Here is a 13,286-nt window from a genome sequence, read left to right as displayed (position 1 = left end):
GCCCTCTTATCTCTAAAACAAGACATTCTATCTGAACTAACACAGGGAAGAGATAAATGTCCAGCAATGTGACTGACACCAATTAATTTTGCCTTTCAAGTCACCTGGCTCTTTCCTTGGCCGGAAAATGAGTTCAAATCTGGGCAGCTCATGAATCCCTCTCCCAGTAATCTCTTCCTACCCCCTGCTGCACAGCCACCACTCCCACTGCCTCGCCCAACAGCTCACCTCAACCCCTGCAGGCCACCACTGGTGAATGGACTGCACGAAGGTCACTCACGGCAGAGATGTGGCTCTTCCCAACTGGGCCTCTTCTCCTTGGATACTGTGGCACCATATTCCACAGGACCTCCTTATGGGACCTCCTGGACCACAAGGCAGGCATTAAATAGAAGTCCTACCATCACTTCGCTATTGTGATTGTGTGCTGAGTGTTAGAAGCCAGAGCCGCTAAGAGGAAGCTAGGGCATATTCAGAACTGAGCATACCCTGGGAGTGCACTACAGCCAGACAAGTTCCCCAAGCTGGGACTGCTCAGAAGGGCAGGAAGGGAGCAGCACTCCCAAGGACCTCAAGGCGTACCCAGGAACCGGGCTCCAACGGAGTATCAAAGGGTTTCTCTGTGCACCAAGAAATGCCAAACAAATTTGAAGTGGACAAACCTGCATGCCTTCCAGGGGCAGTGACCACTCCCTTTCAGCTGAGAATCCTCACAACATGGTGTTATGTCGGCTGGAGGTGCTGTAACTGAAAACACCAATTCTGCAACAGATGCTAAATCCCACATAATTCTTACAACCTATATGGTGCCGACTCCTTTATAGGAGAGGAAGTTGAGGGTTCAGTGAAATTAAGGAGCCTCTAGGGCCACAGAGCTAGGAACCGATGACCCATACCTGTCTGACTTAAAAACCCAAACCCACCTTATTTCTCCTACATCTCCTAGATGTAGATTAGACTTGAAAAAAATTTTTTTCCAAAACAACAGTACTTGAAGGATCCTAGTATGATGTGTCGATAGAATATTCAGACCAGGTACTGGATAATTTATGCCAGTATTTGCCTTCACTCCTTTGGCTCCAGGTGTCCTCATATAGCCCCCAAATGGCTGTTTCTCACCCATCTTTCTTGTCCTAGGATACTAGGCTGTGTGTGTCTCTGGACAGGTATGTACTAAGTATTGACAGAAAGTTTGTGAATGGTCCACTGAAGAATACCACATACTGGAGATGGGTACTTAAAATAATTTTATGGATCTGGATGCACCTCAGTGTTAAAGGCTTGCCTGTTGTTGATTTGGGTTCAGGATCTCCCCGTAGAGGCAGCAGGTCAGAGGTGGGGCATGGCGGGAGTGTGGTCTTGGGGACTGACTTTATTTGTCCTCATCCCTCCCTCCATCCAGCCTCCAGCACTGAGAACAGCTCTTCCCCACCACACGCCCCAGCCAGTCTGCTTAACCCACAACCTTCTCTCCTGTACGTTGTTCTTGTCAGGTGTTTTTTTTTTGGGGGGGGGGGTTTGAGGGGGGGGATTTTGGCACAAAATCCCAGGTTCAATCTTCAGGACAGCAAAAAAATAAGACTCTGTCTCAAAGTAAAAAATAGAAGAGCTGTGGATGTAGCTCAGTGGTAGGTTGTTTGCCTGGCATATGAGGCCCTGCGTTCAGTCCCCAATACCACACACAGATCGTAAAGCATCACCTAGATCTTAGAGTTAGAACTAGTACCTTGACTGCTCTGAATAAATGAAAATACACGCTATGGACACAGAAGCTAAAATGAACTACAAAGACATGATGGTCAGAATAAGAACACCGAGCATTTCTAATGTATAGGACATTATAGGTATAAACTATCCTAATTCTCAGGCTACCTAAGAGGTGCTTCTAAGTTCTCCAAGTACTTGAGGTTCTCAAATAAACCTACTCTTGTAACTAGGAAAGGTATGAACACATTTAACAGAAATATTTACTGTCTTTCCCAGTAAATATTTCAAGCTCTGAAGGACATTGGTTTCTGTCACAATTCACTTCTACTGCTATAATATGAAAAAAAACACAAAAGATAATGCGTAATTCAATGAGTCTATGTTCCAATAAAGTTTTATTTATGAACACTGGAATTTTAATTCATATACTTTTCTCATGCTACAAAATATTTTTCCACCTTTTTAAAAACCATTCATTATTCTTTTCTTCCAACCTTTTAAAAATCCATTCTTAGTTCACAGGCTATACAAAAACAGATAGTGGGTGGACTGGCCCACAGACCAGTGTGCTGATCCCTGGGCTACTTGAGAGGGTTTCTTTTTCCAATTATTCTTCAACATGCAGATCATGAACTATATTAACCTGAATGGACCACAGCAGTATTTCTACATCTATTTCAGCTGAATCTTATTTTGTACTTGTACTCATTCACTCTACTCAGGCATTCACTTGGCACCTACTCAGATCTGGACACTGTGCAAGTCCTTCCTTGGGACACTAAGGGACAACTGAGCCTGGCTCTTCTCAGTCTCCAGACACCACGATGTTCCCAGTATCAGAAAAGATATCCAAAAGTGCAGTTGCATATCAGAGATGTCTTAAAAGATGCTCCTATTAGATTCTTAGGGCAACTGTAACAAATTACCATGAACGGGGGAGCTTGACACAACAGGAAAAAAATTTTTTTTCATAGTCCTAAAGGGCAGAAGTCTGAAATCATCAACTATCCGCAGGCAGGATTGGTTCTTTCTAGCGGCTCTGAGGGAGACCCTGTTCTAGGACCTTCCAGCAATCTTAAGAGTCCCTTGGCTGTAGACAAATGGTTTGCCTTGGCTCCATCCTCTCATAGCTGGTTTCCTCCCTGTGTCTGTTTCCCCTTCTTTTCTCTCACATGGACTTTAGAGTTAGGACTCACCCTAATCCCAGACAATGTCATCTCCAGGTCCTTAATTTCTCCTTCAGATGCCTTTTCCAAATGAAATCATATTTGTAATTCCAGATAGATGGATCTTTCGTGAGGCTACTTTTCAATGCATTCCAACAGGCTTATAGATGCCTGGAAAGACATGGCCAGTATTATCCAGGAAGCTTCATGAAGGAGGGAAGAGAAGTAAATGATACTTGAAAGATGAGAGCTGGTGTTCATCAGATGAACATCCTTCCTCATCAGATGAGGAAGTCAGGTTCTGGTTCCAGCCAGACCAGAGTTATGGCAGTGACAGCACATGGTACAATCTGTAGATACAGCAAGGAGCTGAGCTTGGCTAGAGAACTGGTGCGAAGCGGGAGGGCAGAAAGCAGGAGGCCGGAGAAGTCAGCGGTGGCTAAAACGTGAACGGTTGTATGCACCATGAGTGGGCTGCTAATGCAGAAGATCTTGATGGAAGCCACCGTGGTTCTCTTTCATGGTCAGTCACTGCAGTTGTACTATACCTTGAATACTCTTATCATTAAGCCACTGGTTGGGTTACACAACCTTCAAGAAGCTTCAAACAACTGTGAGATTTAGATTTCATCATTTAGGTTTTATGACCTTAAACTATGAGCTTGCTAGTTTTCTACCACTAGTGAGAAAATGGCCTTCAACTTCCACCTGGGAAGTCCCCCTCCCAATGTTAAGGGCTGCTCTTCCATCCACACCCCTTGCTTCACGTGGCTGCCATTCCACTCCTGACACTGAGCATCAAGCAAGTGTGCTTTTCCTTCTATTATCACATCCATACAAACAAGAAGAGAAGTTAATGACAAGTTCACTGGTCTTAGTATACATAGCAAAGTTTTAAAATCAATTAAAATGATGTACATAGACAATGATAAAGAAAAATTCTATTAAAAGACCCAGCTGTCTATACTTTAAAAGGGGAATTATGTAATGAGTATATGCATTCCATAAAACTATACATGAGAAAAACTTCAAAAACCTAAAAACAAAACATCAGTAAACCAAGCCACGCTTAGAAAAATGAAAGCTAATTTTTATTTTATCGTCAACAGCCATTCTTTAAACATGAACATGCATACGTAATATTCTACGCACACATCACAGTTTTTAACGTTAGTTAATAAAGGTTAAACACACAACATACATCCTTAAAAAAATTCAAAATGCAAACTTAAAACTTAACAAAAGTCTTACTAATTTAAAAAAAGTTTGTGTTGGGTACCATTTGTACAACACACATTTAATTTAAACATTTTCATTTTGGCTGCACATGAAAAAGCGGCAGTAGAAAATAAAGTCATTGAGGGCTTTTAAATAGCAGAATAGGCAGTTTTGCCATGCAGGAGAAGCAATATTAAATATTAGTTTTCAAAAAAAATCCACATTTAAAAATATTTAGTTCAAGTCACAGAATTTTTCTCAGTAGAGACCCCAATGCAATGCATAATTAGCTGCCTTAGATGGCCTGTGTGAAAGGACAATATCCTTTCAGAGTATAACTTTACTGATTTTGGCACAGAAAAGAAGTCTTAAGAACAAGAACATGATTAAAAAAGAGGGAAGAGGAACGGAGAAAAGAAATAAAAGCCAGAATAAATGAGATAGTAATTGCAATCACTAAAAACTGTGCATTCTCAGTCATCGCAGAATACTGTCTTCCATCTGCAGCAGACGCTCACTCCAGCACTGTTATTGCAGCATGGATTTAATTTGCTTGGAGGTAGTCTCATCGTTCAAATGTTTTGTTGTGTACCTAAAAGAAAAACATCAATCAATTTTACAGAACTTAAAATCGGCATTGGGTTCTACAATTATGACAAAATGAGCAATTGGTCAGGTCAATCTTCTCTCACAAAATTATGCCTTTTCCCTGCAGCTGAACCTTGTTCAGGTTCTGCATAGATTATCCTCCCACCACTTACCAGAACAGCCAATGTCATTTCACTTAATTACAACTACATGCTGCTGAAATGACTGGCTAACTCTCAAGTAAGCAATTAGCTACCTCTCAGTGGTAAATAACTATTTTATCCCAGGGATTGGCAAATTATGGCCCACAGGCCAAATCCAACTCATCACCTATTTGCGCAATCTGTGAGCTAAACACATTTTTTTCTTCTCACACTGGATGACTGAGGGGCGGACAGTGTAGATCCAGAGAACAGTGGCATTTGGTGTCACCATGAAAATATATGGAATTGTATTGAAACAAAGCAAGTTGACTAATTCATATTATCTATGGTTATCTTCTTGCCACAATGGCAAAACTAAGCTATGACAGAAACCACGTGGCCCACAAAACCTAAAATATTTACTTACTCTCCCGGGCTCTGTTCTGTTCTGTATTACAACAGCTCAATATCTACAACTCACATTCCTAAAATATCTCAATTCTCTAAGTTCCTTACTGTCAGGCAGGTGTATTCTTTTCAGTCCTACAAAACCAAGCTAAGAATTCATAACAGAAACACTCTTAAGAGTGATCATCAGATGAAGATTCACTACAAGAGTGCTTTAAGTAGTAGAAATCCAATAAGCAAGTCTACTGTATATCCAGGGCTGTTCCAGAAACTTACTATCTAGAAGAGAGAAAAACGATGATGCACCAACCTATAAAAGGAGCCAACTAGGAGTGAAGGAGAAAAGGGCAAGAAAGAAGAGGCTACAGAGCTGGGACACCAGCTGTGGTGAACATTTGGAGGCCAGAGTCAGGCATCTGTAGACTACGTGAATAAACACTGATGGAGGACTTTAAGAACAGTAGTGATGTGACTGAGCTTAGGCTGAAAAGGCTCCTCCTGGCTGCTGAGGACAGACAGTAGGGAGGAAGAGCCAAGAGCCGACGGAGACGGAAACGAAGCAGGGAGCTGCTCCTGAGGACCAAGAGAGAGTGCCCAAGGGATGCAGATAAGCAACAACAGAGACAGGTGTGCAATCTGAAGGTGAAATATATTTTGGAAATAATTCAGAAGAATTCATTTGGTTTATAAGAATTTCACATATAATCTTTAAGGACTAGATCATTTTAAGCAGGTACACACAGATGATGTTTCTGTGCTAAAAAAAAAAAAAAAAATTAAACTCGGCCAGGTGTAGTGGCGCACGCTTGTAATCCCAGTACTTGGGAGGCTGAGATAGGAGGATCTGGGTTTGCACCAGTCTCAGCTAAGTAGTGAGGCCCTCTACAACTAAGTGAAATCTTGTTTCAAAATAAAGAATAAAAAATAGGCCTGGGGGTGTAACTCAGAGGTAGAATGGCCCTGGGCTCCATCCCCAGTACCGCAAATAAATACATACACACATACACACATACATACACACATACATACATACATACATACATACGTACGTAAATAACAGATTTTTCAAAGTTACTATAAATGATATATTTGCTGCTCAGTTTAAATTTTTATAGGTTCCACATTAGGTACAATGAGACAAAATGAGCTTACATCTAAGAAAGAAGAGAGGTATGTAGTGTCAGGTACAATGGTATGAATTTAAAAAGAATTTATGAAAATTAGACACTGTTATAAAGAAATTTGTAATTCAAATCTGCCTTGCTTTCATAGAAAGATAGGAAACCTTACTTTCCACCTCCAAAGACTTATTGCCATGTTGCTGGTGAACAAGATACAAATCCATAAAAACAAAAGCAAGAAAGAAATGGAAAGAAAATAAGACGAGAGGTGTCAAAGATCAAGAGTGAAGAGTGGACAAATAACTACAAATTCAGCTCCTATTACGTTCATTGCAAATAAACTTAAACACTGAAGAAAGTATCCATAGTTAAGTAGGTTTCTGGAGAAGAGACAAACATGCTATTTATAGGTGATCTTAAGTCACTGAGAAATGACTTCCAAACTGTTCTTATATTACTGAATATAAGAACATAATAGGAGCTCAGTAAATGTTTACAGATGGAAGAAAGGTAGGCTGCCAGGTTAGAAAGAAAAATCTGCAGAGGAATATCTGCATTAAATTATAAGTGATGGGGCAAACAGCCATTCTGTTTTACTTACAAAGATACGGAGATATAGCCACACACAATCCTACTGATGTCAGACAATAAAAAGTCCTCAACATTCAGCTCTTCCTTCCTGTTTTTGTCCTTTTTAAATGAAGAGTCAAAGATGTGCACAAAAAGATCTCTACTGCACAACAGTCAGAAGCATCACTCCTCAGCCACGTACTGTGGCATCCACTGAACAGTGTTTTCCTTCCTGCCATGACAGAAGCCGCTCTGTGGATGTGTTTGTGCTCCCCGGTGTTCTCAGATCCTTCCCTGGACAGAGCCCATCCAGAGATGCACACTGCCTCACCAACCACTTTCATTAAGGCCCAACACATGTATGTGAGAACAACAAAGAAATATGTATTATTTCCTTGTGCCCATGCAAAAAAAATTCCTTTTCTAAGTACATGTGAATTTCCCACTAAAGAAACAACTGTTACCTACACCTTTTACTCTGTTTTTTTTTTTTTTTATTTTGGCATGGTACTGGGGATTGAACCCAGGGACATTCTACTTCTGAGCTACACATCCAGCCCTAGTTTATTTTTGATTTTGAAACAAGGTCTCACTAAGTTGTGGAGGGCCTTGCTAAGTTGCTGAGACTGGCTGCAAACCTGTCATCATCCTGTCTCAGCCTCCCAAGTACTGGGATTATAGGTGTGTGCCACCATGCTTGGCTTACCCTTACCCTTCAATTTAATAAACGAGGTCATTATCTAGCACTGAACCTGAACTGGCAGCTCTAGCTCCCTTTCCCTCTCACGACTGAAGACATTTGGTTCCATTTCTCCACAAGTTAAATATACATATGAACATATGGCCTCTTGTTCTCCTAGCATACTGTAAGTTAGTGGTGCTATATGAGTTATTATAATAGAATGACTACAGAGCACCACTCAAAATATACACATGTAATTTTATTTCCACTAAAATCTTTTGATGATTAATTATGCAAAAGAGAAGTTCCATTCACTAAAGGTATAAGTAACACTTCAATACTTTGGGAGTTACAAGATACTCCCTTAAGAGAATCTCACTTGCTCTGAGTAAACCACAATGAAGGTGGGTTGACGCAGGTCAAGCAACGATTCTCAAAAGTATCAGCCAAGGTGTTTGTTTAAAATGAAGGTGCCTGGGCTCCAACTCAGACCTAATGAAAGAGCCTCTGTGGAGGTGGGGACATGGTGATATGCATTTCCACAACTGTCCAATGACTCAGAAGCACACTACAGTTTAACTAATAAAAAACCCAAGACTTAATGGGATAGCATAAAGTATATGGAATTTCAAGAGTGAAATGCTGAATCTGAAAATAAACCCCAACTAGCTGTATAATCTTTGGTCTCACAGAGTTCCAGGTACTTCTTAGGTTTGTAACAATGGAGGCACTATCAATGTCCACACTACTGATATTTCACAGAGCTATGAAGAATTCTTACCAATGAAATTGCAATGTAAACCTATGGTACTATGAAGCGGTGCTAATCATAACCACCTCTACAAAGTATCTAAGTGTAATGATGAGCCTTACAAAACTTCCTAGGTGAAAAACCAAGAGCCAGCTATGAAAGCATCACCAATAAGCAGTTCAAGAGTTTCCTTGAAGCTGGGCGTGGTGGTGCACGCTTGTCATCCCAGCATTTAGAAGGCTGAGACAATAGGATCACAGTTTGAGGACAGCCTCAGCCACTGCTTAGTGAGGCCCTTTGCAAATCAGTGAGACCCTGTTCCAAAACTAAGACTAAAAAATAGGGCTGGGGGCATAGCTCAGAGCTAGAATGACCCTGGGTTCCATCCCTAGTATGGTGAAGAAGAAAAAAAAAAGAAAGAAAAAAAAAAAAAAAAACGAGTTTCCCTGACATCATTTTTATTTTCTAATTTCCACTATATATTTGGAAAGACAACTCTACGAAGCTGGCAGGTGACTCGTGCCGACCTGGTGCCGATTTTCCTCCTTCCCTCAACAGTCTACTGTGCAGGAGGCTTCAGCCCTATCCTTCACCCACCACCACCACTCTCCTGGTCCTAACTCTCAAGAAAAAGGGAAGGGAGGTACTGCTAGGCTCTAAGTTTCTAATCTTTTAAGTATATTCCCCATTCAAGGTAACAAAATAAGACTAAACTCTCCTGGACCTCAAACACCTCTCAGTTTTAACAAAAGACTTCCTGCTACTTGCTGGCTTCAAAAAGTCTGACCAACCAGTAACCAGTAAGAAAAAACAGTGGGGGAAACACAGGCTGACCAAGACACAGGGAGTAGGCAGAAGAGAATCCAGAGTGAACAACACACCGTACTGTATGGGTAAAAACCAGTCAAACAGCCGGGCATAGTGGTGCACACTTATAACCCCAATACTTGGGAGGCTGAGACTGGAGGACAGCAGGTTCAAGGACAGCCTCAGAAACTTAGTGAGACCCACAGAGCCCATTTCAAAATAAAAAGGGCTGAGGGTGTGGCTCAGAGAGGGTACAATGCCCTCTGAGTTCAATCCCTAGTATTACAAAACAAACAAACAGACAGGCAGACAGACAAACTGCAATGTAAAAACCTCAAGAAAAAAAAATTCTAAAAACCAGGCTTATGTTTGAAATAGCTTTACATTATAAGATTTTAAACTAATACTTCTAATGCTCATTTAAAATAAAGGTCAGGCAGTACTTAAACAGCCCTTTTCATAATCTTAATAAAATTACTTGAAGGTTCCATTCAACTGAAGCGGCAGACTACATTTTGCTTTATGATGTAAACACCATTATATAAATAATTCTGTGTTCATATGGTTTATGTTTAAACCCCAAATAAGCTGGGTGCAGTGGCATATGGGTGTAGTCCAGCTAACGTGGGAGGCTGAGCAAGAGGATCACAAGCTGAAGGCCAGCTTGGGCAACTTAGCAAGACCCTGTCCCCAATAAAAAATTAAAAAGGGATAGGAACATAGGTTCATTAGTAGAATATCCCTGCATTCAATCCTCAGTACAAAACAATTATATATACATGTACATATATATGTATACATGTGTACAAAAAAAATCAAGCAATGGGAAATCATCTTTTAGATTAGAAAAATTAAATTACCAATTAAATTTCTGTAGTTGAAAATGTTATAAACTCCTGAAATTTTCATTTAAAAATATTCAACATCTTACGAACTTTAGTGACTAAATCAAGTAAGATAAATCTAGGAAAACACATCAAATAAGACTGACCACTTTATTTCCAGTGTAAGAAATAAACAAAAGTAATAACATCTGTATTTGTGAGCAAAGAAACATAATTATGCAGCACTAAGAAAAAAAGTTATAAAACACTCTGGTACTGTTTTGTAAAAAATGATTATTATAAACTATGATTATCTACATGTACAAAAAAAACACTGAAAAGCTATATACCAAAATGTTAATAGTAGTTTATCTCAAACATGATACTGGTGAGATAAGGTCATTTCCTTTAATTCTCCTGAGTCTTCTGAATTTTATTTATAATTATCATGTACTACTTTTATTAAAAATTGAACAATAAGCAATCCATTTTAAGAGGCAAAAAGCAAATACCAAAATCTTCAACTATAAAATGAAGCTTCTATCCTCATTTGTACACACACATTCTTCTTTTAGATTAGGGAAATTATACCAATTAAATCTCCATGCTCATTATGAAATATGTCAACACTTAGAAGCAAGATTACAGATAAGCAAAGGGGACCTTCACATTTCCAACTTGGACAATCATCTTCATATTCTTTTGGAGCTCTCTGCATTCTGAAGCATTTTCATCAAACTTATATATACATCACATACTTTCTTTACACATTTCTTCTATCTATACGTACGTGTATACATACACACCTGAGAGCATTGAGAAGACCTTCTACACTATTAGGAGGCTGGTCCTTAAGTACTTTGATACAGCCTTTCATCTAAGGAAAAAGAAGACAGAAAAAGTAAAATATCTACTTTTTATATAACATTAATTTTCAAAATAGAACTTGAAATATTACATCCTAGAAATGTCAGAGTATTCATTCTTAGAACTGAGGGGGGAAATAAGCATTACTGTTTTTAGTTTGTCAGTGACAAAACTTTTCGAGAACAAAATCAGTCAAACTAAAGTACCAACCACAATAACGGGAAACAAAACCTTTTGCTAAGAGAAGACTTCCTGGAAAAGATGTAAAGCAGCAAACTGAGGGCAGAATGGCTATGCTAGCAAGGAAAAGGGCTGTCCAGGAAGAAGGAGCCCATGGCACGCGGAGGACAGACGGGAAACTCGCAGAGCAAAAGAGGGCTACAGAGACACAGTCAGCAACTCACGGGGACCTAGAGGCAGGCACAGGGGCTCCCTACAGGCCAGAAAGCAGGGAACGGCTCAATGAAACTGGCACTTGAGAAAGAGTAGCCTGGTCAGTGTGAAAAAGCATAGCATCACAGAAACAACCGCGACGTGGGAAGCCAGAGAAGCTGGGCTCAACCATCCGCTTTGTCATTCACTAGCAGTTCTAGTACTTAATTTCCCCAACTTCAGCTGCTCTTAGTATAAAGAGAAGTAACACCTACACCCCAGGAGTGGTTTCCATAACAAGGGAGAACAAGTGTAAAATTCCTAGGGCAAGGTAACTGCTCTATAAATGTCAACTCGTTTTCTTCACATCAGACAGAAGAGCATGAAGGCAAAGGCAGAGCAGCAATCCACAATGAACACCAAGACGCTGAGAGTCTGAATGAGCGATGCTAAGAAAACTAGCTGATAATTCTCTCCAAACATAAAGAGTGACTATGAAGTAGATGTGAGAGGTAACAGAAGAAATGATGCCTCAGAGAAACCAGAAAATAACTACATTTCTAATATCAATGTTTAAGAGATAAGGAAGGTAGAAATCTGGCTATCATTACAAATTATTCTATATGGGCAGGGGAGAGAAAGTAGTAAAATCTTTTACTTTTTTACTGGAGCACCACTACTGACTTTCTGTATATACTTTAAAACTTTTCTGTGAAGTAGCCTTCAGCCAAAGGAATTAAAGGACAGGGTTAGAAAAGGTCTCATATTACCTATTTATATTGCCAAATATAAAGAAGGACCCTACAAAGAGATACTACTCTATAGACAAGATAATTATCCTTGAATTATTTATCTCTACCTGTACATTTGCTACCAGAAATATGGGGAGATCAAAGAAGATGAAAGTAGATCTTTAAGTAAAACATGGTGGGCCTGGAGAGAACGCAGCACTGCTGTGTGCGTGTTTATTTCTATCACGCTGAACCTCACTATTAGGAATAACTGCAGGGAACCAATGAACAAAAAAGGCCTATGGTTGTCATGTAAGAAAAATGTTTGGAATTATGTAAAGCCATATATAACTTACATCAATTTTAGAAGTTTTGGCAAATGCTCCCACAGGATGTACGTGGTCATAGAGTATTATGACACCCACCATTACCCTCAAGCAGAAGGACACTGTCTCTTCATTTGTAAATCTGCTTCTATATTCCCTGGAGGGCAGAAAAGATTTGGATAGATAAGGCACAAAGCAAAACTCTTGTTGATTTTATTTTTGGTTAATACTGACTTACCCTTTGATTGCTAAAGGGGAGGTAAACATTATGCCGCCTCCTCCACAATGAGGTTCCCAGAGAAATGAAATAGTACAGGTGGAACAGTTACTATACACATATTCCGGTCTCTATTTGTACCCACATTGGTATATTATTCTTTTGTGTGATGGAGAGCAAAAATTTTAGAAAAATTAAAAGTAGCCCCTAAGGTAATAGTTTGTGGATGGGTGCCAGGTGATAGGTATCGCTATCATATCAACAGTATGATTTTCAAAACAGTTACTACTATAACAGAATAGGTAGGTTTGCTATTTTAGGGGCTAACTTGATCTAAATACATTTTTATATTAATGGATTTGAATTTTACTAAAACTCAATCATATTCTTGTCTCATTTGAGCAAAAGGAAACAGAATGTTTCATCTATATAGCAGGTGATGTGGCACAGCAGTCACAGCAGGTCCAAGCTGGAGACCTCTAAGATATGTGGGCACGGCTGGCCACTGCACACGAATCCTTCATCTCCCAAGCCCTCGAGGAAGAGGAGGAGGAAGATGATGGTTGCCCTCCTGCTTCATGAGGTTTTCCAAGAAGATGTTATACAGAATATTTTGCAAAATAAGAAGCACCACAAAATCTAAATTTACCTAGTGAAAATCACGTATTACTCCAAAACTCAAGAGGAATTCTTTCTGCATTGATTGGAAAATCCAGTTAGCACACATATGGTGGCATTCATCACAAAAGCTTCACGAGAGGAGAAACTCGGAAGGAATTCAGGTTTAT

The 13,286-nt window shown here is 39.8% G+C and overlaps 1 protein-coding gene across 2 annotated transcripts in view; it reads right to left on the bottom strand.

Annotated features, from left to right (window-relative positions):
• Positions 1–4,619: 4,619 nt before the first annotated feature.
• The window catches only part of CYRIB (CYFIP related Rac1 interactor B), a gene marked incomplete at both ends in the record, with an annotated part of 33,027 nt that continues 24,360 nt past the window's right edge, over positions 4,620–13,286 (bottom strand). For both annotated transcript variants that reach the window (XM_080694562.1, XM_080694563.1), the window contains 3 exons: positions 4,620–4,683; positions 10,792–10,862; positions 12,312–12,438. In XM_080694562.1, coding sequence (XP_080550688.1) covers positions 4,620–4,683; positions 10,792–10,862; positions 12,312–12,438 — 262 coding nt within the window. The remainder of the gene's footprint in view (positions 4,684–10,791; positions 10,863–12,311; positions 12,439–13,286) is intronic.

The sequence above is a fragment of the Muscardinus avellanarius genome (assembly GCF_963383645.1).
Source record: "Muscardinus avellanarius genome assembly, chromosome: 4".
Lineage (NCBI taxonomy): Eukaryota > Metazoa > Chordata > Mammalia > Rodentia > Gliridae > Muscardinus > Muscardinus avellanarius.
The sequence above is the reverse complement of the archived record's forward strand: the minus strand, read 5'-3'. Positions and strand labels throughout refer to the sequence as shown.